At 40.6% G+C, this 25,134-nt stretch overlaps 1 protein-coding gene across 7 annotated transcripts in view; it reads right to left on the minus strand.

Moving 5' to 3' along the window:
* Positions 1-25,134, minus strand: part of LOC119726775 (ELKS/Rab6-interacting/CAST family member 1-like) — a 109,950-nt gene that overhangs the window by 59,500 nt on the left and 25,316 nt on the right. The window contains exons 7-16 of one of the 7 annotated variants that reach the window (XM_038198620.1): positions 21,002-21,064; positions 17,465-17,743; positions 16,997-17,137; positions 14,763-14,783; positions 10,681-10,859; positions 7,800-7,823; positions 5,011-5,146; positions 3,462-3,545; positions 3,283-3,330; positions 1,920-2,080 (exon numbers count right to left, since the gene is read on the minus strand). In XM_038198620.1, coding sequence (XP_038054548.1) covers positions 1,920-2,080; positions 3,283-3,330; positions 3,462-3,545; positions 5,011-5,146; positions 7,800-7,823; positions 10,681-10,859; positions 14,763-14,783; positions 16,997-17,137; positions 17,465-17,743; positions 21,002-21,064 — 1,136 coding nt within the window. Of the gene's footprint in view, positions 1-1,919; positions 2,081-3,282; positions 3,331-3,413; positions 3,546-5,010; positions 5,147-7,799; positions 7,824-10,680; positions 10,860-14,762; positions 14,784-16,996; positions 17,138-17,464; positions 17,744-21,001; positions 21,065-25,134 lie in introns of all 7 variants that reach the window. The other 6 variants (XM_038198619.1, XM_038198624.1, XM_038198621.1 and 3 more) reach the window with 6 other exon arrangements.

The following is a 25,134-nucleotide window of genomic DNA, read 5'->3' on the forward strand; positions in this document are numbered from 1 at the left end:
CATCCATGTGAATGAATAGGATACGCCGTACTGCATAACATGAAGCATGCTAAAGAAGGCCATTCACATGACAGGTCACGCGACATCGTCAAGGCCCAGACTAACCAATTACATTTGATGACCACTTAGGATTTTGCCTGTCCTGGAATGCATGTGATATAAGGTCAGGTATCTCGTCAACTGGCATTGCTCCAAATTTTTTTTTAAATACTCCTTCCAATCCTGTCAAAACTGCCACTACTGCTTTGGCTCATTGCAATTCCAGACCAAACTAACTTGCATGTCTGAGTCAAATGAGGGCGCTATTTACATTTACTGGTATTCCCATTAAATGTCACTTTTTCCCATAACACCCTCTGACCAAGTACCCTCTCAAGGTTGACAAAGACAGAGATATGACAGACACTAACAGTGCCATTTCCCAGATTGAAATTAGCCACGACTGCTTTGCACCATCCATGCACAAACCAGTGTGCCCAAAAGGGGAGTCCCACACTTTGGAACTCTTTAAAGTGGTCACATGGCGCCCTCTACCATTCATGCTCAGAGTCCAATAGTCTATGATTTCTTATATGAATGAAGGTAATATTTCGAAATGTTCAAAGGGGACTCTGAGGGGTTTTCCAAATCTTTGCTGTGTTTCAAGCTTCAGGAGATTTTTTAGGGATCCTGACTCTGGGGACTCTGGGTCAATATAGGTAAATGTTCTGCTTCCGGCATATTAAATTCTATACATTTGAAGCCAATGTTCAGGATATTTCTACTTTGTTTGAACAATTAACACCTCAAAACAAGTACACCGGTGTTGCGAGAGATAGTTTTAGTGATGGAAGAGATGTGATCATTCCAGGAAATATTTTGGTCGATAATGACCCCAAGAAATTTTGCAGATGAGACCCTGTTGATAGGGGTATCATCGATCTTCAGAAGCGGCAACAAAGTGTCTTGGAAACAAGGAGATTTGTTGAAGAGAGAAATTTGTTCATGTGGCTAGGCTACAATGTGCAAATAAGTTGGTGCTGGTTGAATGCCTAATTGGAACAACTGTTTGCCTTAGCTTACGTTTTTCTTTATTTTGTCGCTAGATTTCCAGTGACAACCTCGTACATGGGAATAAAGATGAAATTATTTTTCAGTACTTGGTCGTGGAGGCTCATATTTTACATGGATAGAGAGCTAAAGAGTGTGGCAACATTCTTCCGCAACATCTTATCTTATTCTGCATCCGCAACATCTTATGAGTGCTCGTTATAGGGGCGAAATTTCATAGTTCTTTTTATCATTTGAACAAAGATTCTTCACAAAAGGAGGAAAGTTTGGACTTATATGTTCAATTGCAAATTTTATGCACTAGGATTCTGTGCTTACAGAATTACGTTGGTAGCACAGCCATAAAGTGGGCGAAGAATAAAGGAAAAAAAAACTGGAATACAAATGGTTCTAGTGACTCCCAGGTCTTTTTCTCTGAATCCTCCAAAATCCTGCACTGGGCAGAAACCAATGGAACATCATTGGCTTACATCTGTACAGGTGCATCTAGCCCTAATGTACTGACTCCTGGATGAATCCACAAAAACAAACAGTGCTGGGGCAATCTCGGGTAGTGTAGGGGGTAACAGGCAGGGCATTTTAGGGTGGGATAAATGGGTTAACTTACTAAAGGTCATCAATCCCCATGTACAGTAAAATAAAAGGTGGCTATGCGGCTCCGCCTTTCTCAATCCTGCAAAATCCTGCAAAACCTAGAATTTGGAAGGATCTGAGAGGGTTAAGGGCTAAGACGACTCACTTCATTTCCATGGCTTCTTCTAGCTTTTCCTTTTCTTTTTAGTATTACGGCTTGGCCCTTCCCAACCCTACAAAATCCTTCCAACTCTGGACTTTGAAGGACTTGGGGGGTTAGGGTTAAGCAAACTCACTTCATTTCCATTGCTTCCTCTAGCGTTTTCCTCCTCTCGTTCTGCAAGGCACTCAGCTTGGCTTCCTTCTCTCTCAGCACGGTGGTCGTAGTGGACAGCTTGTTGCTGGCTGTGGACAACTGCTTCTTGACTTGTTCCAACTCCCTCTTCAGATTGTCAATCTGGGACCAAACCAAAGACCGAAGTTACTATTACACCTCATTAATATTCATGAGCCAAACGTGCTTCTTTGATTGGTCGATGTACCAACGTGTCAGGAGCGTTAACAAAAGCTACCTCGCGCGTGCGACGCATGTACCATCACCCAACAGAACGGCAGTGCCATGGAATTAGTACCCAAAGATTAGCTCCTAGACTCCTAGTTTTGCAATGGTAGTGACCACAAATCCAGTTGCTGGTGGTCCCACACTAAACCTTTTATGATAGATGAATTATCATACATATCCCATGTGAGTAACTTTCAACAGAATTTTGTTGAATATTGCTAACAGAACTCAGACGCAATTAAACAAATACGACATTGCTTATTTCAGTCAAGTAATGCCAAATTGCTGGTTCCTTGGTGTCATATGTAACAAAGCACTGTTAAGTGATATATATCCCATTTATTAACCAAATGCAAAATACATTTATATCGCATCAGACAAAAAAATGTCAGTTCGTAATGCTACTGATGAAATAATAATAATATCGGAGTCTTATATAGCGCATGTATCTACCAGCTATTAGGTACTCAAGGTGCTGGAGATATGTCTTTTATTAAAGAAAGGTAAATAAAGTTCATGAGAAATATGAGACCCATTATTGTAGCAACTTATAAGGGTTTACAAGGTACTGCGGTGCATATTGCAGCCACTGCCAGAAACACCGGGGCAAACCCCTTCTCTTAGTGATAAGTGTTACTGGGTTCTTTAACTTGCATTACACAACACACGGGACCTACGGCTTTACGTCCCATCCGAAGGACGAAGCAATAATGGTAAAGTGCCTTGCTCAAGAGCACAAGCACCATGTTCCCACGGTCAGGATTCGAACCCATGTACCACGGCACACGAGTCGAACACCGTAACCATTGGACCACAGCACCCCACGTCTCTCTCTCTGGTACACATCTCTCCCAATGCACAAGTAAACTCCTCAGCGGTTCTAAAGAGAGTGTTTGGCGAGACCACTGGGCACTAGGAGGGACATTTGAACGCCTGGCAAACACATTGAGACCAAATTGATGGATTTGTGTAGATTCTGAATAACCACACAATAGGTACTCAAACCAGTGTGCCCATGTGTCTTATTTCCCCAACTGGAGCTCCTTCGAGTGATGACAAAGCACCATCCACTGTCCTTACATGTATGTCAGCATTACCTGTCTCTGTAGATTGCTGATCGTCTGCGTCTGCTGAGCTAGGATCATCTCTCTATCAGCTGTGATGCTAACACTCTCCTTCAAGGCCCTACCCATGAGTTGGGGAATCTTTGATGATATATTATCATTACCTGTCTCTGTAGATTGCTGATCGTCTGCGTCTGCTGAGCTAGGATCATCTCTCTGTCAGCTGTGATGCTAACACTCTCCTTCAAGGCTTCTTCTAGCTCCTCTATCCTGTCATCTCTCTGCCTAACAAAGGTCTGGAAGATAGAATTGAGCAGATGAGAGGTCAAGGCAATTTATAAGGCTTTTCCAAAGAGAATTGGTGTTTGCAAAAGCACTTGTCTTTGAATATTAGTTAGCTGAAGCAATGCTTGACATTGCAAAATTTCCTTCAATTTTGAATTCCTGAGAGATATGGCCCACAGGTTGATAACATTTCGTCGAACAAACAAACAGAAAGTGTTACTCTACTAACTGAGCTATCCAGCAGTAGGTTGATGGTCTTCCATAATAAAAACAACAACAGGTTATTATATTAGAATCAATAACACGCGACAAATGCCAATGGAGGCTTTATACAATAGAGAGTACAACTTGAAAAAACTGGGCAAGTTCAGGATGTGAAGTGATTAGCTGTAAAAAGCAAAAGGTTCCGAGTAAAACCGGCGGTGCTTACTTGAAGTTTCAGGCAGTGTGCACTGACTATTATCAGGAGAATGACAAACATCAATGCTACTGACCAGAACATCAAGCTGAATACCTCTCGTTCTTCTTGGAAAACTTCTCTTACATCATACAGTTAGTCACTTCACATCAGAGTTATAATCAAGTCACAACAAATCACAAGTAAGTCAACCACAAGCCAGTCAGAAGTCAGTCAGAAGTCAGCCAAAAGTCAGTCAGAAGTCACAAGTCAGTCAGAAGTCAGTCAGAAGTCAGAAGTCAGTCAGAAGTCAGTCAGAAGTCAGTCAGAAGTCAGTCAGAAGTCAGTCACGAGTCTGTCACAAGTCAGTCACGAGTCCAGTCACAAGTTGATTACAAGTCAGTCACGGGTCAGTCACAAGTCAGTCACAAGTCTGTCACAAGCCACTCACAAGTCGGGCACAAGTCAGTCACAAGTCAGCCACAAGTCAGTCACAAGACAGTCACAAATCAGTCACAAGTCAGTCACGAGTCAGTCACAAATCAGCCGCAAGTCAATCACAAGTCAGTCACAAGTCAGTCACAAATCAGCAGCAAGTCAGTCACAAGTCAGTCACAAGTCAGTCACAAATCAGTCACAAATCAGCCGCAAGTCAATCACAAGTCAGTCACAAGTCAGTCACAAATCAGCAGCAAGTCAGTCACAAGTCAGTCACAAGTCAGTCACAAATCAGTCACAAATCAGCCGCAAGTCAATCACAAGTCAGTCACAAATCAGTCACAAATCAGCCACAAGTCAATCACAAGTCAGTCACAAATCAGCCACAAGTCAATCACAAGTCAGTCACAAGTCCGTCACAATTCGTCCATTCTCCCGTCAAGTGATATGCTAGTTAAACTGAACCATGACAAAGGCATTCCTTCGTCATTCTCATTCCGTTACTTGTGACTTGACTTGAAGTGACTTGTGAACCGGCTTGTAGTTGACTTGATAGCAACTCTGGTCAACGTGTTGTATCCCCCAAACTTCTCCCAAATAATAACCATCCTCCTTAAAATGCCACTCCCTCCAGCATCTACCTGAAGCTGGTGTGTATCTGTGCTCAGCTCCCCTTCCCTTTTCCTCGCCTCTTCGAGGAGCTGTGCGTTCTTTCTCTTCTGCAGCTGCTGGTCTCTCTTGACTCCTGTCAGCCTCTTTGTCGCATCCTTCAGCTGACTGCAGGATTCAAACCATACGACGAGAATTTCAAGATTAACTCAATGCATTTTTGGCTTGGAAGCTTTGCTGAATCTTCAACAATTCTCAATTGTGCAGGATTGGCGCTATTTTAGCCCCAAGAGCAAGATTATTTCATAGACTAAACCAATGTGCTTCTCCTTAGTAGTTTTTATCCTTAAACAGAATAACCAGGAAAACAATCTACAGAAAATTACTGTGAAATGAACATGTATCACTGGAATTGTTAGTTTCCCGGTTTTTATGACATTTTCATTAGTTTTTGCTCACTGGTTGTGTAAATGCTTTGAAATGTTGACATGACATGAATACATGTACAAACACCAGAATTATGTGATATCGATTTCTGTAAAACTGAATCAAATGAGCACCTTATTAAGAATGAAATATATAAAACATTAGAACACAAAAACCAGTATTCCAACAAAATGCACAAATGGAAGAAAAAGACATTGCTATGCACATATGCACATGATAAATGATGATGTTGCAAAATAAAGATCACAATTCCACATGCATGCATTAATGCAACATACAGGTACATACGTGTACATCTATGAATATCTCACATTCAATGGTGACCAACATGCACGATGCTAGTCATACTCAATGGACTCAACGCATACAATGTAAATGGTGCAGTGAAGCCTTCTCCTACCAATCAAAGGCAAACAAATCAGACGTGCACGCAACCTTATTTTTTTGGGTTTTAGTTGTCGTAGTATCCCTCTTCTTTAGAACTTCCCTCGTGGGGTACAGTCAAACAAAGCCTGACTTATAGACCTTTATCATGCTTCCACCATTTTAGTCATGTTCCCTGTATCCAATAACAGTACTGAATGATACTGTTTTTGTGCAAAAAGGAACCAGACTATTTTTCCTTCCAGCCTTTGGTTGATCTGAATGGGAAAAAATCAAATGGCTGCAACATGATAATGATCTATTGGGTACCACTGTCCCTTGCAAGGACCTCCTCAAACATGTCAAAAGGGCACAGTAGTTTGCTTAGACTTGGTCAAGGCATTCGATAACAGTGTTCGATGATGGATGGTGGGCCGTTAACAAAAACAGTAGCTGCACGCTATATGCACTCACACGTAGTGTTCAAAGCGCGAACAGCGACCTCATGCGGCTAGGCCACAATATGCAAATCAGTTGGTGCTGGTCGAATGCCTTGGAATAATGCCTTGGAATAACGGTCGTGTTGGCCAGTTATATTTGCTCTACAGACTCCAAAGTTGTTGAAGAATGTTGCCACTCTCTCCAGCTCTCTATCCGTGTAACATATGAGCCTCCATGACCAAGTACTGAAAAATAATTTCATCTTTATTCCCATTTGAGGTTGTCGCTGGAAATCCAGCGACAAAATAAAGAAAAACGTAAGCTAAGGCAAACGGTTGTTCCAAGGCGTTCGACCAGCACCAACTCATTTGCATATTGTAGCCTAGCCACATGAGGTCACAGTACGTGTGGGTGTATGCATAGCGCACAGCCACTGTTAATGTTAGCAGCTGGCCATCGATCATCGGACACTATTGTCAAAGACTTGACCAAGGCTATAACTTGCACAGCAACTGCCATGGTGTGCACTTGACCGGTTTTCAACTGAAGGTGCAATGCAGCAACTTGACACAACAAGACAGATCGGAGCCTGGCCAAAGCAATTGCTAACCAGTTTCCCATTGTGCTGTGGGCTAAAGGCATTACCGGTAGCTATGCATAGAGTCTGTGCTCCAGACACAATCAAATCACACTAAAAGAAAAGTACCATTGTTGAACATGGGACATTTCTCACTGACTGTGTGCCATGTTATACACACATTAACTGAAGCGGGTCATATGATTTTACAATTGTGAACGTCTATTAACAAAATGAGCCAGGGTCTAATTCCATAGCACTGCTCAGCAGTCAGCAGTCAGCAAACAATTTTCCAAACAGAACCTTTGTCCATTTCAGAGAGATCGTAAACTGTAAGCACAGCTGAGATCACGCTAACTTCAGGGGCAAATTTATGCTGAGAATAGTGATGCAGCAGATGCAGCAGATGCAGCAACAGAAATCTCCAAGTGCATCTATGCATCCGCACGCTTACGGCATGAAGTGCGCTTAAGGCTAGTTCAGTATTTTTGAGCAGCGCACAAAATTAGCCAAAGATGGTGACTGTACAAATGTCTCCGAATCTGAAAGAAAAAACAGAAACAACAAAACACACATGAAATGCACAACACAAGTTACACTGTGATGAAACATGCCACGAAGTATCCACTAGACAAATCACAAATCTTCCACTGCTTTCTTGGGATGACAATAAGTTTGATGACACAGATGGGTAAACAATTCTTGAAAAAGAAACTGGAGTTGTAACTTGAGATAGTCACAAGTTGTCGGAAACCAATCACAAGTCATCGAGTCTCAAGTTATGTCGCAAGCTAATCAAAAGAGACAAAGTCATGTGACAAAGTCATGTGACAAAGACATGTGACAGAGACATAGCTCGTCCCCCGTTACTAGTGAATTGACTTGCAAAATTGACTTGTGATTTGAATTGTGATTGACCTGTGAATTGACCTGTGAATTGGCTTGTGATTGGCTTGTGATTGACTCAGTTACAACTCTGACAGAAACACTCACCTAGGGCAATGCTTCCTGATTATACTAAATTATGAGTTAGACATAAAAAATGTTATTTGTTAATTTGACCTATTAATAAGATGGATTTTTTGCAACGAATATTTAGGTTTTGCCCTTCACTGATGCATAAACACTGTATACTCAGTGTGTTACCTCCCGAGTGAAAGTTGGAAAAAATCACTCGGGTGGGACTCGAACCCACGACCATCTGCACTAGAAAGCAGGAGGTCGTGGGTTTGAGTCCCACCCGAGTGATTTTTTTCTCCAACTTTCATTTGGGAGGTAACACACTGAGTATGCAGTGTTTATACATCGGTGAAGGGTAAAACCCTTATATTGATTTGTTAATTTGATTAAAGCACAAATGACAAACAGCATTATTGACTATTTCACTACATGCTATATACTGGGTGTTTTTACCCCCTCCCCTTTCAGTCATGAGTCACTATTTTTTTTGGCCACAAGAATGGCCCTCAGATCAAATGAAGCCCCGCCTCTTTTCGTTCCCGGGTACCAGCAATGAAATGTGTGACCGCATCCCAAAAATGAGCCTTATGAAATATATTTTCACTTGTTGCTTTCTCACATGCGTGGGGGAGTGTGGCCTAGTGGTTAGGATTTGTGACTCGTGATCAGAGGGTCCGGGGTTCGAATCCAGCTGCTGGCCATATGTTGTGTCCTTGGGCAAGCCACTTCACCCCCTCTTGCCTCTCTCCACCCAGAAGTATAAATGGGTACCAGCATTAGCTGGGGAGTAACCAATGATGGACTGGCATGGGAACAGAAATATTCTCAGTCATTTCATGCCAAGGGAACCAGAGATAAACATCGGCCTAACGGGCTATATTGGCTTGTGACCAGACTTTTTTCACAAGGACTAATTTTGCTGTGCATTTTGCTATATCTCCCTCAGTTTGATCATCGTGTTGAACATTTTCTGTTTAGTGTTCAAAAGTGGCACATATTCCATGGTTATAGTGATTGCTAGAATGATCCAAGCCCTTGTCCCTGGATCGACTTTTAGGTCCCTCACCAACACTCTAAAAATTTTAACTACATGTATGTGTCTATCTTTTGACATATTTTTGTATATGAGCACAGATTACTAGTACCCGAGTAAACAGTGCCTATACAATAACGTCAAAACCTGGAATCTCCCTGACGTATCATTCAGTGGGATAGGCTAGGTAGCCCATAAGCATGGGGCCAATATACCTTTATCATGTTGCCACCATTTCAGTCATGTTCCCTGTATCCAATAACAGCACTGAATGATAATGTTTTTTGTGCAAAAAGGAACCAGACTATTTTTTCCTTCCAGCCTCGCTTTGGATACATTGATGTAAATGGGAAAAAATCAAGATGGCCACTACATGATAATGGTCTACAGTATTGCTCTATCAGCTGCCTCCAAAAAAACATTTTATGGTCAGCCACTCTCTTAAAGGGAAAATACAACATTTGCAAACATCAAAAAATAAAACTACCAAATCATTTTGAAATACCTTGCTGGACTGTTAGTGAATGACAGTGTAAAGCATTCTGTAAAATCATGGCACCTGGTATACTGTCATTTTCAAAAAAAGTGGTATTTTTGTATCAATTTCCAACGCTGATCGGCCGATCAGCGTTGGAAAAAACTGGCTTTTTTTCAAATACTGGCCCCAATTGACCATCGCACTTGTTTGCAATCGATTACAAACCTATGAACGGGTACGAGCCAGCTAGACTGGTTCCCTGACCTTACAATTCCCCAATGTATGTAAACTGCTCTGTTTCTTCTTATATGGAGTCAGGGAACCAGACTACCGGAAAATGATTGTTTTTCTTGGTTTTTATAGCATTTTCGAACCCAAAACCTAAAAAAAGTCAGTGTAACTATATTTGCTATATATTTCCAACCCCCAATTCCATCCATTTCTGAAAATTACAGCAAAAGCAAATGATGTATATTCCCTTTAAAAGATCAGGGGAATGTACTTTTACTCTAACTCGTACTCATGGCAAGGTAATCAGACTCGGACTCGTACCGGGTACTCATGGAAATGCACTCCACTACAATACAGCAATGTACGTTTCTAGCTCCATTCAACTCTTGTCATTCTCATTCTTCCCCAGGAATGTAGTCAGTCCATCACAAGTCCCTGCAAGTCCATCACAAGTCCTCCAGTCCCAATTCAACTCACAAGCTATTCAAACGCGCTTTGACAAAGGCATTCCTTTGGTACTGTTCAATGTTCATCTACTGTTGCTTGAGACTGGACTTGCGATTTACTTGTGATGGACTTGTGACTGGACTTGTGATGGACTTGTGACTGGACTTGTGACTGGACTTGTGATGGACTTGTGATGGACTTGTGACTGAATTTGTGATTGGACTTGTGACTGGACTTGTGACTGGACTTGCGATTTACTTGTGACTAGACTTGAGATTTACTTGTGACTGGCCTTGTGATTTATTTGTGACTGGCTTTGCGATTTACTTGTGACTAGACTTGTGACTAGACTTGCGATGGACTTGTGACTGGACTTGTGACTAGACTTGTGACTGGACTTGCGATTTACTTGTGACTAGACTTGAGATTTACTTGTGACTGGCCTTGTGATTTATTTGTGACTGGCTTTGCGATTTACTTGTGACTAGACTTGTAACTAGACTTGCGATGGACTTGTGACTGGACTTGTGACTAGACTTGTGACTGGACTTGCAATTTACTTGTGACTGGACTTGTGAAGGACATGACTACATCCTGTCCTCCCCCCCCCCCCCCCGCCGCCTCCTTCTTTCACCATCAACGTACGCTTTTAGCTTCATCACTCTCTTTTCTTTATTCTTCTCCCATGCCTTCTTTTACCTTTCCTTCTTTTACCATCTACGTACATTTCTAGTTCTGTCACCCTCTTGTCTTTGTCGTTCTTCTCTCCTTCCATCTCCTTCATGATCTCCAGGAGTCTGTCGACTTCGTTCTGCGTCTTGGCCACCTCATCCTTATGTCTTGCGATGGCCTCCTCCAGAGCCTTGGCTGACCGTTTCTCTTCCTCATCCCTGTCCTCTCGCAGCTGAAAACAAATTAGATGAGAACAAAAGGAGTTAATTGCACCTGTGAGACATAAGATAATTTCAATTACGAAAGCACTAAAATGGACATTGGGCATCATACTTGTCAGGAAAAAGTGCAAATTTCCGTATGAATAAGTTCAAAGAGCGCTGACAAAATTCCAGTTACTTTAAGGCATATAGAATCTTTGAATTTACCAAAAAGTAACCAACCAAAGTATTATCCAAGCGCTTACTTGGATTCAAGATCGTACTGGTACTAAACATTATTCCATGGCATGTTGTTATTTTGAAGAATTCAAGAAATGTCAGTGATTTCCAACGATTTTTGGAGTAAAGAGCTATAATGATGAAATCGTGTTTCGTGATCAATTGCTAGAGCATGGTTTCACTATTTCTTTGAAAAGTGTAATTTTCTCAAAAAGTGTAGGTTTTGGTGCACATTACTCATTGGATTCTGCGTGGTGTTATTATGGGAAACGAACAAAATGCATCAACAGCAAATGATCCTATATGCATTTAACTACATTGTATTACATTGTGTTTAATCCCTGGCGAATCCATAACATCATAGAGTGCTCGGGCGGGTTTGGGTGTACTGCCTATGGGCAGGGCAGTTAAGGGCGGTACAAGATTTCATGGCTTAATTTCCTTGGCTCTTTGAAGATACGATTAAAGCCTATGGCCCAACCAAGGGACAACATTTGGCATACCAATTTATACGCCTCTGGTCGTTTGCCATGGGGTGTGCTAAAACCCATGAACCCCATTGTTTTGAGGAAGACAACTCAATGGCAATCAAATGCATCATGGTGTCAACGTCTAGGATACTATTTTTACCTATAAACTCATTTATCAATGTACAGCGTGTCCTGAAAATATTGGTGCATGTAAACCCTGCCATTTTCGCCAATCTACAACCGGAATTTACTGCAAATGTTTACACGATCTTCAAGGTTACAGATTTAGCTTGAGAATACCGTTTGTTTAATGAAGATTGCTTTTGTAAATCCAGAGATATGTTTGAATAACCGCAAAGCCAAAAAAAACCCCAAACAAACATTCTGTGCCACTTTTAGGAAGTGAGTGCTTCAAAGATCAGACAATGCCAGTATGGCTCTTTTCATAAGATTATGTGTAAGACAAACATTCCATTTACATGACAATATAGGGTTTTCAATGAAAGAGTTCAATTAAATATAAATAAATATTGCACACTCTGCTTAAAAATGTTCAAATCACTAACAGTAAAGTGATTTGGTTTTAGACTAGGACTATACTGATTTAACTGCTTCACAGAAAGTGGCACAAAATGCGTTTCTTGTCTTTGCCGTTATTCAAACATATCTTTGGATTTACAAAAGCAATCTCAAGGAAACAAACGGTATTCTCAAGCTAAATCTATTACCTTGAAGATTGTGTAAACATCCGCAGACAATTTTGGTTGTAAATTAGCAAATGGAGGGGTTTACATGCACCATTTTTTTTCAGGATGCCCTGTATTTATTAAAAAGAATTCATGTTGCTTTTCCTAAGGTTATTACAGAGGCATCAGCATGATTATTCAGTTTTAAAAGCCTAATTCGAATGGGATTTGTTTGTTTTTTAAGGGAATTGTGCAAACCACACGGCCAAAGGCGTCCCAAAGTACAGCTGGAAGAATCTGTTGAGATTCTGCATTAAAAGTCACATTTTTTTGAAGTTAGTTTTGATGTTAGTACATGTACTTCCAGCATACAGCATACTGTCGTGCACAAGAACACAAGGGGTTACACGTACATTTAAATCTCTAGGTAATGACTACTCTATCTGGGATTTTGGTGGTACGAGTGCATGCAGGAAATCTCAACTCCACTGGTGAAAAAAGTCATCCAAATTCCCTGAATTTGGGACAAGAATCTAGTCCATGGAAAAGCTGCTTGCATACAAGCGTCTGTGATATTTGCGCAGATTCTTATGCAAAACAAGACTGTGTCTTGACCTCGAGATTCTGACAATTCAGCGGGCTGGGCGCCTTCTATCGGGTCTTCCGTAAACGTTGCTGCATTTTAATTTAAACAATTATATTCCCGAGATATTTTTGGCCAATGTTTGCCTAAATTTCTCAGGCCTTTGAATCCCTACAATGTTCTCAGGGAGAGCATTCCATAATGTAGTGTAGTGGGGGGGGGTGTGAAGGATCATTCATTGGTGGCCAGCAGTTCTAGATTTCACCTGCCTAATGCTGTATGATTCCTGAAGGAACTGCGCAACGATCTAGAAGACTGGAGAAGGCCATGTTTCAGAATGTTGTTACTAACAGCTGCGGGACACTTTCCATGTACTGCCAAATTGACCAATAAACAGCATAGTCCATATTTCTGATTGAAACGATGTCACAGTTTGAAAAGTCGACCGATTGGTTAGAGCGCGGCGTCGCATAAAATTTGCATGGTAGGATATATGAGACGTTCGCAGTGTGGCTCTGCACACGTGAATGGCTGATCCTCGAACTAACAAGAATCATGAGATGGTTTTGTTTTAGTTTGAATACTGGCCGTACATCATCAACTTTGGATTTGTTTTCTTACAACAACGAGTTAAGTTTTGCGACGGCTGCAGTACATACAGTCTTTTAAAGGTATGAGAAATAATTGACTTTATAAAATAAACAAAGTGGGTCAAAAATGTTAGCTATTAGTCAGGATAAAAGGACTGTATTCAAACTAGTATCACATCCTACTCTCAAAACACACAGATTGGGAAAAGCTGTAAAAGAAAAAGCCACAATTGTTAGTAAAGGTTTTAAGGGAAATGTTAGATACATGGATAGGGAACCAATGCTAGGTTTTTGCAGATGATTTTTCTTTTTTTTGGCCAGATACACAGGAAGGGACTTGTCTACATTGGACAGGAATTACAATCCATGCTGCAGTGTAATACTAAAAACCAAAGCCGGTAAATTTTACATGTGAAAAACTTTATCAGTTGAAATTGTCAACTCAATCACTGTAGTGCTAGTTTTTATAATTTTTTTAAAAAGCTTAGTGAAGTTCATCGAATTTTGAATTTAGCAAAAACTCATTTTTATATAGACAAAGCCTTGCAAAAGCATTTTAATGCTGTGCGCTATGCACTTCCGTGTTCTGTGCGAAATGCGAACAGCGACCACATGTGAATAGGCTATAATATGCAAATCAATTGGTGCTGGTCGAACGCCTTGGAACAACCCTTTTCCAGGCAATTTTGTCAATTTGTCGCTGGATTTGCATCGAGTTATATCTGCTCTGCGGACTCCAAACTTGTTGGATAATGTCATCACACTATCCAGCTCTCTATCCATGAAAAATGTATGCGCCTCCACGACCAAGTACTGAATAATAATTTCTATTTATTTACGAGGTCGTCGCTGGAAATCCAGCGACAAAATCAAGAATAACAGAAGCCAAAGCGCACGGTTGTTCCAAGGCGTTCGTTCAGCAACAAGATATTTGCATATTGTAGCCTAGCCGTGTGAGGTTGTTGTTCATGCTTCATACAGTACGTGCATAGCGTGCAGCTAGCTGTATATGTTAGCACAGCCAATCATGGGTTACTAGAACGCCTTGACCAAGGCCATGATAGACCTAGCAATGCCCCCGGATTGGTCTGTAAGAAAAACAGTCAATGTACACAATAGGCAACTTTTTAACTGTTTTGAGTGAAGTTGACCCTATTAAAAAATTCGAAAAAACTTCAGATTTTAAGACCCCATTACATGTCCTAATGTACCTATGTCCATGTGTAAAATTGGAACAAAACAGAAAAATCAGATTTCTTTAATGAAACAGGAACATACATTCGGGGGAAACTCAACTTCAAAAACAGGGAATGCTTTTCAGTAGGACCATGCAGTGTATGCCTGTGCGAGATCACACCCAACTTACCATGTATATTTTGCGAGCTTTCTGCAACATGCATGAAGGAAAAGAATGAATCTCAGGAATGAAAGTGAGCGTTAGATGAATGAGAAAGGGCTACTCACTACAGAATTAATAGCTGCCATAGTATATACTTGTAAGCAGTTGAGTTCAAACTGAGGTATCAGCTCATGTTAACAAGGGGGCATCATTCTGAGACGATATCAGCTTGTATCATATGCAAAGATTTAATCGTGATACTCATGCTGCTCTAACCACTGCCTTTCACAAATGTCTACTACGGGACTTGACAGTGTTGCAATTAGTCTAGGGACTAGACGTTGTTATGGTTTGATACACGATAATCCGCTACCGCGATAACCCGGCGCCGTGAGAGGATGCTATCACGATCAACCAATATCGCCCACGACTTGTCAGAACATCTAGGGAAACTCGTTTTGGTTGTGTAATGGGTGTGCACCTGTTGGGCCTTATATATGCAGCGCGCGATTCAAAAAAATTATAGTGGTTCCGAAGCAAACTCTCAAATTTCTTCCAAGGCAATAAAAGATGCAGCAAGACCTTTGTGCAACATCACTGGTCAGCTTTTTTGTTATGTGTAGTATGTGGGACTGAAAATGGACTGTAATTGCCTGCAGAAGTTGCGCATGCGCACTAGTTTCCCCCGTTTTTAGGGGGAGATTTCAGCAGATTCCCTAGACGTTGTTCTGACAAGTCCGTGGGCGATATTGGTTGGTCGTGGCGGCGGGTTATCGGTGGCGGGTTATCGCGTATCAAACCATAACAGCGTCTAGCCTTAGACTATGCTGCAATCAATGAGCGGTCATGAGGCTCATCCACCCAAGTCAATCACAATTGATCCAGTCCAAATTCAAGTCAAAGCCATTCAAGCTTGAGATGACAACGGCCTTTCTTCCTTATTTTTTATCCTTGTACTTGTGACCAGACCTGTGAAATGACTTGTGATCTGCTTGTAAAAGGACTAATAGGTCTCGTTCAAATGACGTCGTTTCCTACAGACCATCCACGTGTATCGGCATTTTGAGCGTCAACTTGCATAACGCGCATCAGCTGCGTCGCATTTCGAACACATTTCGAGCAACAAGCGCGCGTGTTTGGAACATTTTCAACACTGCGCAATGCGTGCTTGATTGGCGTAAAATACGCAGTTGCAGTTCTCCTACAGAGATGGCCATCATTGAACGAGCCCTATGGACTTGAGATGGCCTGTACTACAACAGTGTCTCAACGTCAATCATGTCGATTGCAGAACCCTAACTCCCTAGGATGATTTACTGGAACTTTCCTCATCCTTGCAAATTTCAAACACCCTGTCCTATTAAAACTGTGCACTAACCAGCTGGACTCCACCAAACCCTTGTGTTGGAGTTTGGCTGCTTGGGAATTGTTAGGGTTCAGAGAATTCTGGAATTCAGAATCAAATCTACATTCCATCCAGGGCTCAATTCAAGCCAAGATATAGCCCATATGTTAGATCTGGACTGTCTCAAGCAGAGTTTTTTTTATTCGGCTGCAAATACTCTGGACTCTGACTTGGAGTTGACCATGAAATGAGATGACAAAACAACAGGAATAAGATATGAAGGAAAAAAGCACATGGTGTGAAAAAAAGACGAAAGAATGGCAGATCTCTGTGAAAAAAGCAAGACAGCATGAGACTGATTTGTGAAAATGCACCTTAACTATCGTCTGAAATTAAAGCAAGAAAATGGTACAATGAATGCAGCAGATGAGGCACATGATAAGGAAATGACTAAAAGAAGGGTGGAATTCAAGAAAAAAACAAGACGGCTTCAGAAAGTTTTTGACAAAGTGCATGAACTCTCCTCTGGATTAAAAGCAAGAGAACGGTGTAATAAACGCAGCAGATGGTTTCTCATTCTCAGCTCAAGTTCAAACACATTCCTTGGTGAAAAATGCAAAATGCATAAATGCTAGACAATGTGATGCATTCTAACGAATACATTGAAGAATTGGTTTTTTATAAGAGTTGCTGTACGATTCCAAAGAAATTTGGAAGAAAAAAACCCCCTACTTGTATTTTCAAAATTGCAGGCAGAGGTGATTCAACGACTGTTTTGTTACTGAACAGAAATCACGCACGAAAAGGCGTAAGTTTATTGCACAGCCGTGCAATACGTTTTTTTGGCGTAAATTGTCCATATGGTATAAGTCACGCACTGTTTCATGACATCGGCTGCAGGATGCGACTATCCCACCTTTTTCAGGTCAGCTTCCAGCCTAGCCGTTTCCTCGGTCTTCTGAGCCACAGCCAGCTCCAATGTTGTAATCTTGGAGTCCTTCTTGAGACCTGATGAGGCTAGCGTGGAGGCGTGCTCCTTCAGGTCCATCAAACTTGCCTGGAGAAATAAAATAGTGGCAGAAGTGGGATGCAGATGAATCTTTTAAACTTAAATGTGACCCATCACCATGGAAATGAGCTTTGGTCACTAATTGCTATTATGAAGAACAGTCCCTCCAACCCGTGATCTGTCCTGTTTCAAGAGGAATGTTAATTCCTTTCTTCAGTTTTTTTGAGTACCGTCTCTTCTTTTTATTTATCTTGTATCCCTGTATCTGGAGCGGCTTCTAGCCTTGTTCAGGCCTTGCTTCATGAAAAAAACAACAGTGGGACGAAAATTTACTAAGCAATATTTCTTGCTGGAACACTTTAGCCCACAACCAACCTCTTTCTCACTGAGTTCCTTCTGCAGGTTCTCTAGCCGCGTCTTGACCTCCTTGAGTTGTTTCTGCTGGTTCTGCAGCTCCTCCTCGTGCTCCTTGATGTTTCGGTCTCGTTGCTCCTTGACCCGGTCCAAGGCTTTGTCCTTATCCATCAGTGCGTCTTCCAGGCTGGACATGGCGCTGTCCGAGCTGGTCTGGTCGGCCTGGACCGAGGACAGCTTGGCTCGGAGCTGGTTGCACTGCTCCTCCTTGTCGTGCAGCTGCTCCTGGAGGTTGTCGATCTGTTGCCATGACAACAGAGAAAGAGAGATGAGAACAGATGGATTCACTCTTACTTTGCATCAGTGAGTAGAGCTTTATGTGACCTTGACGGAAGCTGATCTGTTTTTGTTTCTTTTTTCCCCAAGAGTTGACATGTCCTCACAAGTCCTCACAAGTTAATTTATATCTGAAGTCAAAGGCATTGCTTTGATTTGTGATGGACTTGTGACTGACTCGGTGGCCAGGGTCGGCTGGCTGTTTCGAGTCCGATATAGCAGCGGGCATCGCAACCAAACTATAGGACAGAATCAAAACAGCCAGCTGACCCTGGAAAGCTTGGTGGTCAAATGGTAAGACATCTGCTCTAGTAAGTAGGAGGTCGTGGGTTCGATCGTCCACCTGAGTAAGCTTGTGAATTTGTTTTCTCAGGCCTTCAGACAACACGGAGTATAGAGTGTTTATAGAATACATTCGTGAAGGGCAAAACCCAATATGGAACAAATGTAGACTCAGTTAACAGAATTCTAAAGTTGTAACATTTGGATTATCAAAATCTAGAAATATGCATAGCTATTGCAGGAAGAGGGGAAAAGATACGCAATAATGTTACTACATGTACATAATAGAAAAGGATGACAAGTTCATGTAGAACTGACAAAAGATAACCGTCTTGTTCATTCACAAGACAACGCTTCATAAGCGTAAGTTTACATTGTTAGTACGAAGAAACGATTAAAGCAAAACATCAATATATATGTGTACTTTGATTCAAACATGTATTTACCACTAAAGAAAAGGGCATGAATTTCCAACAGGCTTGTAAAAACAGGCCTTTTCATACTATGTACCATCATGCCTACCCTGAAATCAGCACCGAGTCTATCATGATTGGAACTGGGGTCTCATCAAACCCAGGTAGGCAAGGCATGCCGTTCACACTTACACTGGCCATGGGTCAGCTACAGCTGACCCATTTTGAATTTTTTTGTTTTTACCCGGGTAAAGCCTTCTCAACCCTGGTCCTGTGTTGGATTCTTGCCACATGTAGTTTGAAAGGTTTTTTTTGGTTGAAATCTTTGAAATTTTGAAATTTTGGAGAGCGTGAAAGGCCCTCATGGGGTTAAGAGGTTATTTATCTCAGATACTACATTGTTATTTTTATATATACATACAGATCCTTGTCATTTGTTTGGTGGAACTCACATCACGTGACATTCGTTATTGCTCCCATTTGCCCATGGGGAATGGGAAATAGTATTCAACAGTTAGGATCATCCTTGTTCCACGACGCGGTGTTTGTGTGCAAATGCATGCTGGTGTGCGCATTCAGCGTTGCGCGTAACGCGTATTGTTCCAAAGAGCCAGCGCTACAGAGTTGGGATCAAACATTTTCCTGAAGGGGTGGTTTGGAGGAGAGAAATACATTTTCCACCAATTTTGTATGGAAATAAAAGTTCAAATATATCAAATGACAAGGATCTACATGTACCATGTCAGTTATATAAAACAAATATTGAGTGGCTTTAAATTGTGAAATGGGAGGAGTATTATCGCTCTGTAAAATCTGGACTTTTCCAGAAAATCCAGATTTTACCTTGCAATAATATTCCTCCCATTCCACTCTGAGCCACTCAATATTTGTCTACCAATACAGATTTTTCGTGTGCAAGTTCATCAACATCAGGGTCAACAAAAATCAAGCACAAAAGGAATTTGTTGGAAGAAAAATTAGTCAGTGGTTAAGAAATACACGTATTTGAATGCTTTGGAAAGATTAAGGAATGCCAAACACATCAAGAGAAATGCAGAAAGGAACTGCGCTATCCAGTAGTATTGGGTATCATTGCTTCAGAAATAAAGGAAAGAGACATTGTATACATACATGCCTTTAAAAATGAAAATTACAAGCAAAATTGGGGGGAAAATGGATTAAAAACAAAGAATAGTTCATTTTAATCCAATTACATCAATTTAAAAAACACAAATGGTTGAGCAAAGCAGGGAGCTCTCCAAATGTTGTCTGAAGCATCCTACAAGTAACAACTGTAACTTCAACACGTTCGCTTTAAAAACATTCAGCAATATACATTGTACCTCGGTATTTCGAGTTCTGCTGTAGTTAAGAGCGGGGAAAGAACAAAAGAAATACAAAAGGTCCAATGGGCCTATAATAATAAACAGCTGAATGTTAGGCCAAAAAAACAAATACTCGGTCTCTGGTCAGACCAAAGTTCCGGAATTGATGTGGCTAAGTTTTTTTTTTTTTTTTTTGCTTTTTTTTTTTCAAGCTTGGATTGTACAGACAAGGTGGGGTACTATTTTTTTTTTTTTTTTGGTGTCCTCATGTACATTGGTGTCCTCCATAATTTGCCTGGGTGCTCTCGATCATTTGCCTTGGTGCAATATCCCATTCCTTGGTGCTCCTTGGTACAAAAATTTGAGGAGGTGCAGCAATAGAGGGCGCTGTTGGAAATTTTGGAGAAAAAAGAAGATTGACGCGCATGATTAAAATCAATGCACGCGCTGACTAGAGACCGACTATTTTTTTTTCTGGCCTTAATTGATCATTTGAGGAGGTGCAGCAATAGAGGGCGCTGTTGGAAATTTTGGAGAAAAAAAAAGATTGAGGCGCATGATTAATATCAATGCGCGCTGACCAAAGACCGACTATTTTTTTTTTGTTGCCTTAATTGATCATTTGAGGAGGTGCAGCAATAGAGGGCGCTGTTGGAAATTTTGGAGAAAAAAAAAGATTGAGGCGCATGATTATTATCAATGCGCGCTGACCAGAGACCGACTATTTTTTTTTTGGCCTTAATTGATCCTTTGCTCTTTTTTTTTTTAAGGATCATTTGCTTTTCATGCACACTGTTCGTTTCCAATATTAACACCGCTCAAAATCCAAAGAAGAATGTTCAAAACCTAACCTGTTGAAGTTTCAGCTCTTATTTTGGACATTACACTTTTCAACAAAAAAAAAAGAGAGAAAAACCATGCGCAACCTTTGATCACGAAACACGATACCGTCAATAGAACTCCTATTTCCAAAAATCAGTCAATTTACTGATCCTTGGAAATCACCTACATTTTTTGATTTCTTCTAAATGACAGCAAGCCAGATGGACTATCTGCATGGAGTGTTTGGTATTAGTAGGATCTTTAATCCAAGTAAGCTTTTTGATAATAATTCGGTAGGTTACTTTTGGGATAAATGCAAATGATTCCGTACGCCTCTAAGAGATGCTTAGGAGTTGTTAGTGGGTTAGTAGAGCTATCACCTTGATCTGTAGTATGTATTGTTTCCGCTCCTTGATGTCCATGGCATTAGTCAAATCAGAAAGCTTTACGGGCAGCGAAAGCAACAAAATAATGTAACAATGACAAACAAAATTATGGATTAGAAGCCGGCTTGGTGAGATTAAACTAATGACTATGATGATTGGAAGCTAAAGGACGGGAATGTGGCAAAAATCACATTCACTCTCCTATGCAAACACACACTCTGTGCCAAATTGTCCTTTCAGTCAAAATCAATCAAGTGACTGTTTTCAATAGTTAAGAATTCCCAGCCTACATAAAGCAGGAATGACTGGCTGGGACTGTTTAAGTAACTTGATACAGCTATGCTTTGACTCCGGGTGAGTGATAAAACAGCAGTGACCACAATTTGCCTGCTTTGTCTGTTGACCCAGTTTGACTAGCCACAGTGCTCGCTTGACATACTGGTACATGTACCGGTATGATCTGACTGCTGGTGACTAGCCTTTGTTAAAGGGAACGTACATCATTGGTGTTTGCTGCAATTTTCAGAAATGAACTATTTTAGGGGTTAGTATAATACATGTAGATCACATATTCTTACACTGACATGTTTGAAGTTTTTTGTTTGAAAATGCAGGAAAAACCAAGAAAATAAAAAGATTCAAGTAGTCTGGTTCCCTGACTCCACTGAAGATGAAATGGATCAATTTATAGATGCCAGAAAATTGTAAAGTAAGGGGACCAGTCTAGCTGGACTGCACCCGTTCATGAAAATGTAACCAATAGCAAACAACTTTTGGACTGAAAAAAAAAGAAGGTAAATCTGGAGCAGTAGATGAAAAATATCTTTCCAACGATGGTCAGCCAACCACCATTGGAAATTTATACAAAAAGACCAATTTTCTTGAAAATGACTTCTCACCAGGTGCCATAATTTTCCAGGATGCTTTAGACTGTCATTTACCAACATCCTAGAAAGATATTTCGTAAAAATTTGGTAATTTTGTTTTTCGATGTTTGCAAATGTTGTACATTTCCGTTAAAAGTATAGCAGGGGTAGTGGAAGTGAATTTTGTTAGTGCTTCTACGGTGTAACTGTGTAAAACATGTAATAAATGTCAGCAATGACAAATGATCGTGTTCAATGGCCATTATCCTAAAACCCAACCATCAAACAATAGAATCCTCAATGATGATTAGTCAGTACCACAGCTGGGCCTTTGTATCCTGAAACATTGCTTTTGTATTTTACAACATGTAATTTCCCGATTTGTCTCAATTTGTCAAATGGTTTTATTCCTGGAACCGGCGTAATGGATTATTCTTTAGGCTGTCATTATCTGGACTGGAAATGAAAAATATGCTTTCAAAATAATTACTTTCACTTCCTTTGAAAGGTTAAAAAAAACCTGTTGCTAAGCAGCAAGGAAGTGAATAATTTGAAAACCAACCTCGTGACGGAAAAGTACATTGTACTTTTTTTCGTCAGGAAATAAATGCACAGTGTACGTATTTCTGTACTTAAAAGTAACAGAATTATGACGCTGAAGCAAAGTTTTCATGGCGTTGGTAATTGTGTGAAATCATACTTAAATCAAAAGTCCATTAAACAAGCCTAGTCACAAGTAACAGGGAATGAGTAACAACAAAGTAATGGCTTTGTCACAGTTGATTTGGATATTTTGTAGATATTTGATTATCTTGTCTTGTACATTGGCAAGTCTATAAATTAGGGGTCCACTTTTTTTGTTCCTGTCCCTGTTACAACTGACATCTGCAATTCTATAATTCTGATACACTCGTTAAAAAGTTAAAGGGAATATACAACATTTGCTTTTGCTGTAATTTTCAGAAATGGATGGATTTTGGGATAAGTGTTTTATAGCAAATATTGTTACACTAACTTGTTTGAAGTTTTGCATTCGTAGATGCTGGAAAAAAACTAAGAAAAACAATCATGTTCACGTAGTCTGGTTCCCTGACTCCACTTAAATTGAAATGGAGCAATTTATAGACGTCGGGGAATTGTAAGGTCAGGGAACCAGTCTAGAAGGCTTGCACCCATTCATGTGTAATCGATTGCAAACAAAATTCAGACTAAGTACATGTAAGTATGGTAAATTGGGGACGGTATTTGAAAAAAAAACACCCAGTTTTTTTTCCAATGCTGGTCGGCCGACAAGCGTTGGAAAAGGAAAGAGGAAAAGGAAAGGAGAAAAGGAAAGGAGAAAAAGAAGAAGAAACACCAGACATCCATGTTCAATTTCAAGCAACGTGATCTGTTTTCAACGTTTCTGGGCCCGTGGCTTTGAGATGTTAAACTCGGTGGCACGTTGCCAGAATATGATCTTTAACTACCGAGCAGCGCCCTAGCCCTACCGGTAGAACCGCTGATTTCCCATGGTGGGGGCAGCTAATCTGTTGTAATAAGGCGTTAATTTCATTACGTCGCGGGGATAGCGAGCGGACGGATGAAAAACAAGTGTGGGACAGGGGACCCTCACGGCTGGCTATAATCAGTTTAGCGAGGCCGTTGATTTTCTGATTTGCTTCGGTGATGCGATACAATTGCATCGCATTTTAAAATACATTTGTTGTAAAAAATCAAGACATGTACATATGTACATGTAGGCTTGTGTAATGCACGTTTTCCCCTTCCTTCATTTAGAATAAGTTTTTGAATTGAAAAAAAAAATTGACTTTTTAACAAACCTGGATTCACATTACATGGTAGGAGAAGTGCCATGCACTGATTTTAAAATAAAATTTCAAATAAGATTACCAAACGCTTTTAAAAAAAACTTTGGATTGAAAGCAAAAAGAGCTTTAATAGGAGATTTTATGAATATATTCAATGTAACCCTAGGACTACTGGGAGATCCTTTAAAAAAGGGAAGGGAGTGAAACTGCCACTGCCCCCCCCCCCCTTTTCTCTACACTTCTATTTCTCGAAACACGTAACCATCTTTTGTCGAATGCAATACGATCAAACCGGTGGGTGAGTGGCTCAGTGAGTACCTGAACAGTCTCAGCAAAGAAACTGCCATTTTCATTTCGTTGATTTTCGGAATGATACATTATCACACAAATTGGGTCAAAGGTCACAATAACATATTAAAGGTCACGTGACCTACTTTTCACAAAATTTCATTTTGACAAAAGCGTTGATTTGAGCATGCAATTTGTATTATTTTAATACCAAATTCGCATATATTCGATAAAAATTGACATGGTTTTGACATATTTCTACCAAAAGGGTGGTATTTTACTCTAAAAATGTCAATTTTTTGTGTTTTCTGCCCTGACCACATGGTACCGTAGGTCGGATCGGGCTAAAAATTGGTGTGCGTTCATTGCTCATCAGGACGTACAAGCACAGCTGTTTTTATCAAAATTGTTATAAAAAAGTGTGTTGGCCTGACATGGAATGACCCCTCTTTAACATCTGTCCCTACTGTTCCATCAGCAGATTAACAGATGTATTATGGATACATTGTCATTGAAAAACACAAGCTTGCCGAATGAAACAAATGTGAATGCACTCTCCTTTGACAGGCTATTATTCAAAAAGGTACATAAACAGCTGAACCCATTGTTTGCAATGATCATTATTTCCCCTTGTCCGTTTATCATTCAACAGTGATAAACGAGCTCCAACGTTTGCTATCTGCAAATACGTCAAGATATGTAAAAAGAGCCGGTACCAGCAGTTCATCAAGTCTAGTTGATAATGGTTTTTGTCATTACTCGAGGCAAGAGTCATTATTACTAACATTCGAATAATTTGTAAATAATTTGACGTCGGTTTGGCTCGACTTGAACTTTCAGAGATAACACTGACCTGCATTTACAAAGATGAATATTTTGAATTCTGAAGAAAAATATTGCCGAGGGGAAATATTTCTACTTGTAAGTATGGGTAAACAATACTTTGAAGACTTGTTCAGGGAAAAGGATGATTTGTGGCAATGCAAAATCATTTTTTAAAATTTTCCAAACAAGCTTTAATTCAGTGGTGTAACTAAGGGGGGGGGGGGGGGGGTGTATGGGGTGGGGGTGTATGGGGGTATCGGGGGAGGGGGGATATGGGGGTTATCAGGATGCCTGTGTCCACCTCCCTCCCCCCTTCCCCCTCCCCCACTCAAGGCCT

This window comes from Patiria miniata, unplaced genomic scaffold (assembly GCF_015706575.1).
Source record: "Patiria miniata isolate m_02_andy unplaced genomic scaffold, ASM1570657v1 HiC_scaffold_2, whole genome shotgun sequence".
Taxonomy (NCBI): domain Eukaryota; kingdom Metazoa; phylum Echinodermata; class Asteroidea; order Valvatida; family Asterinidae; genus Patiria; species Patiria miniata.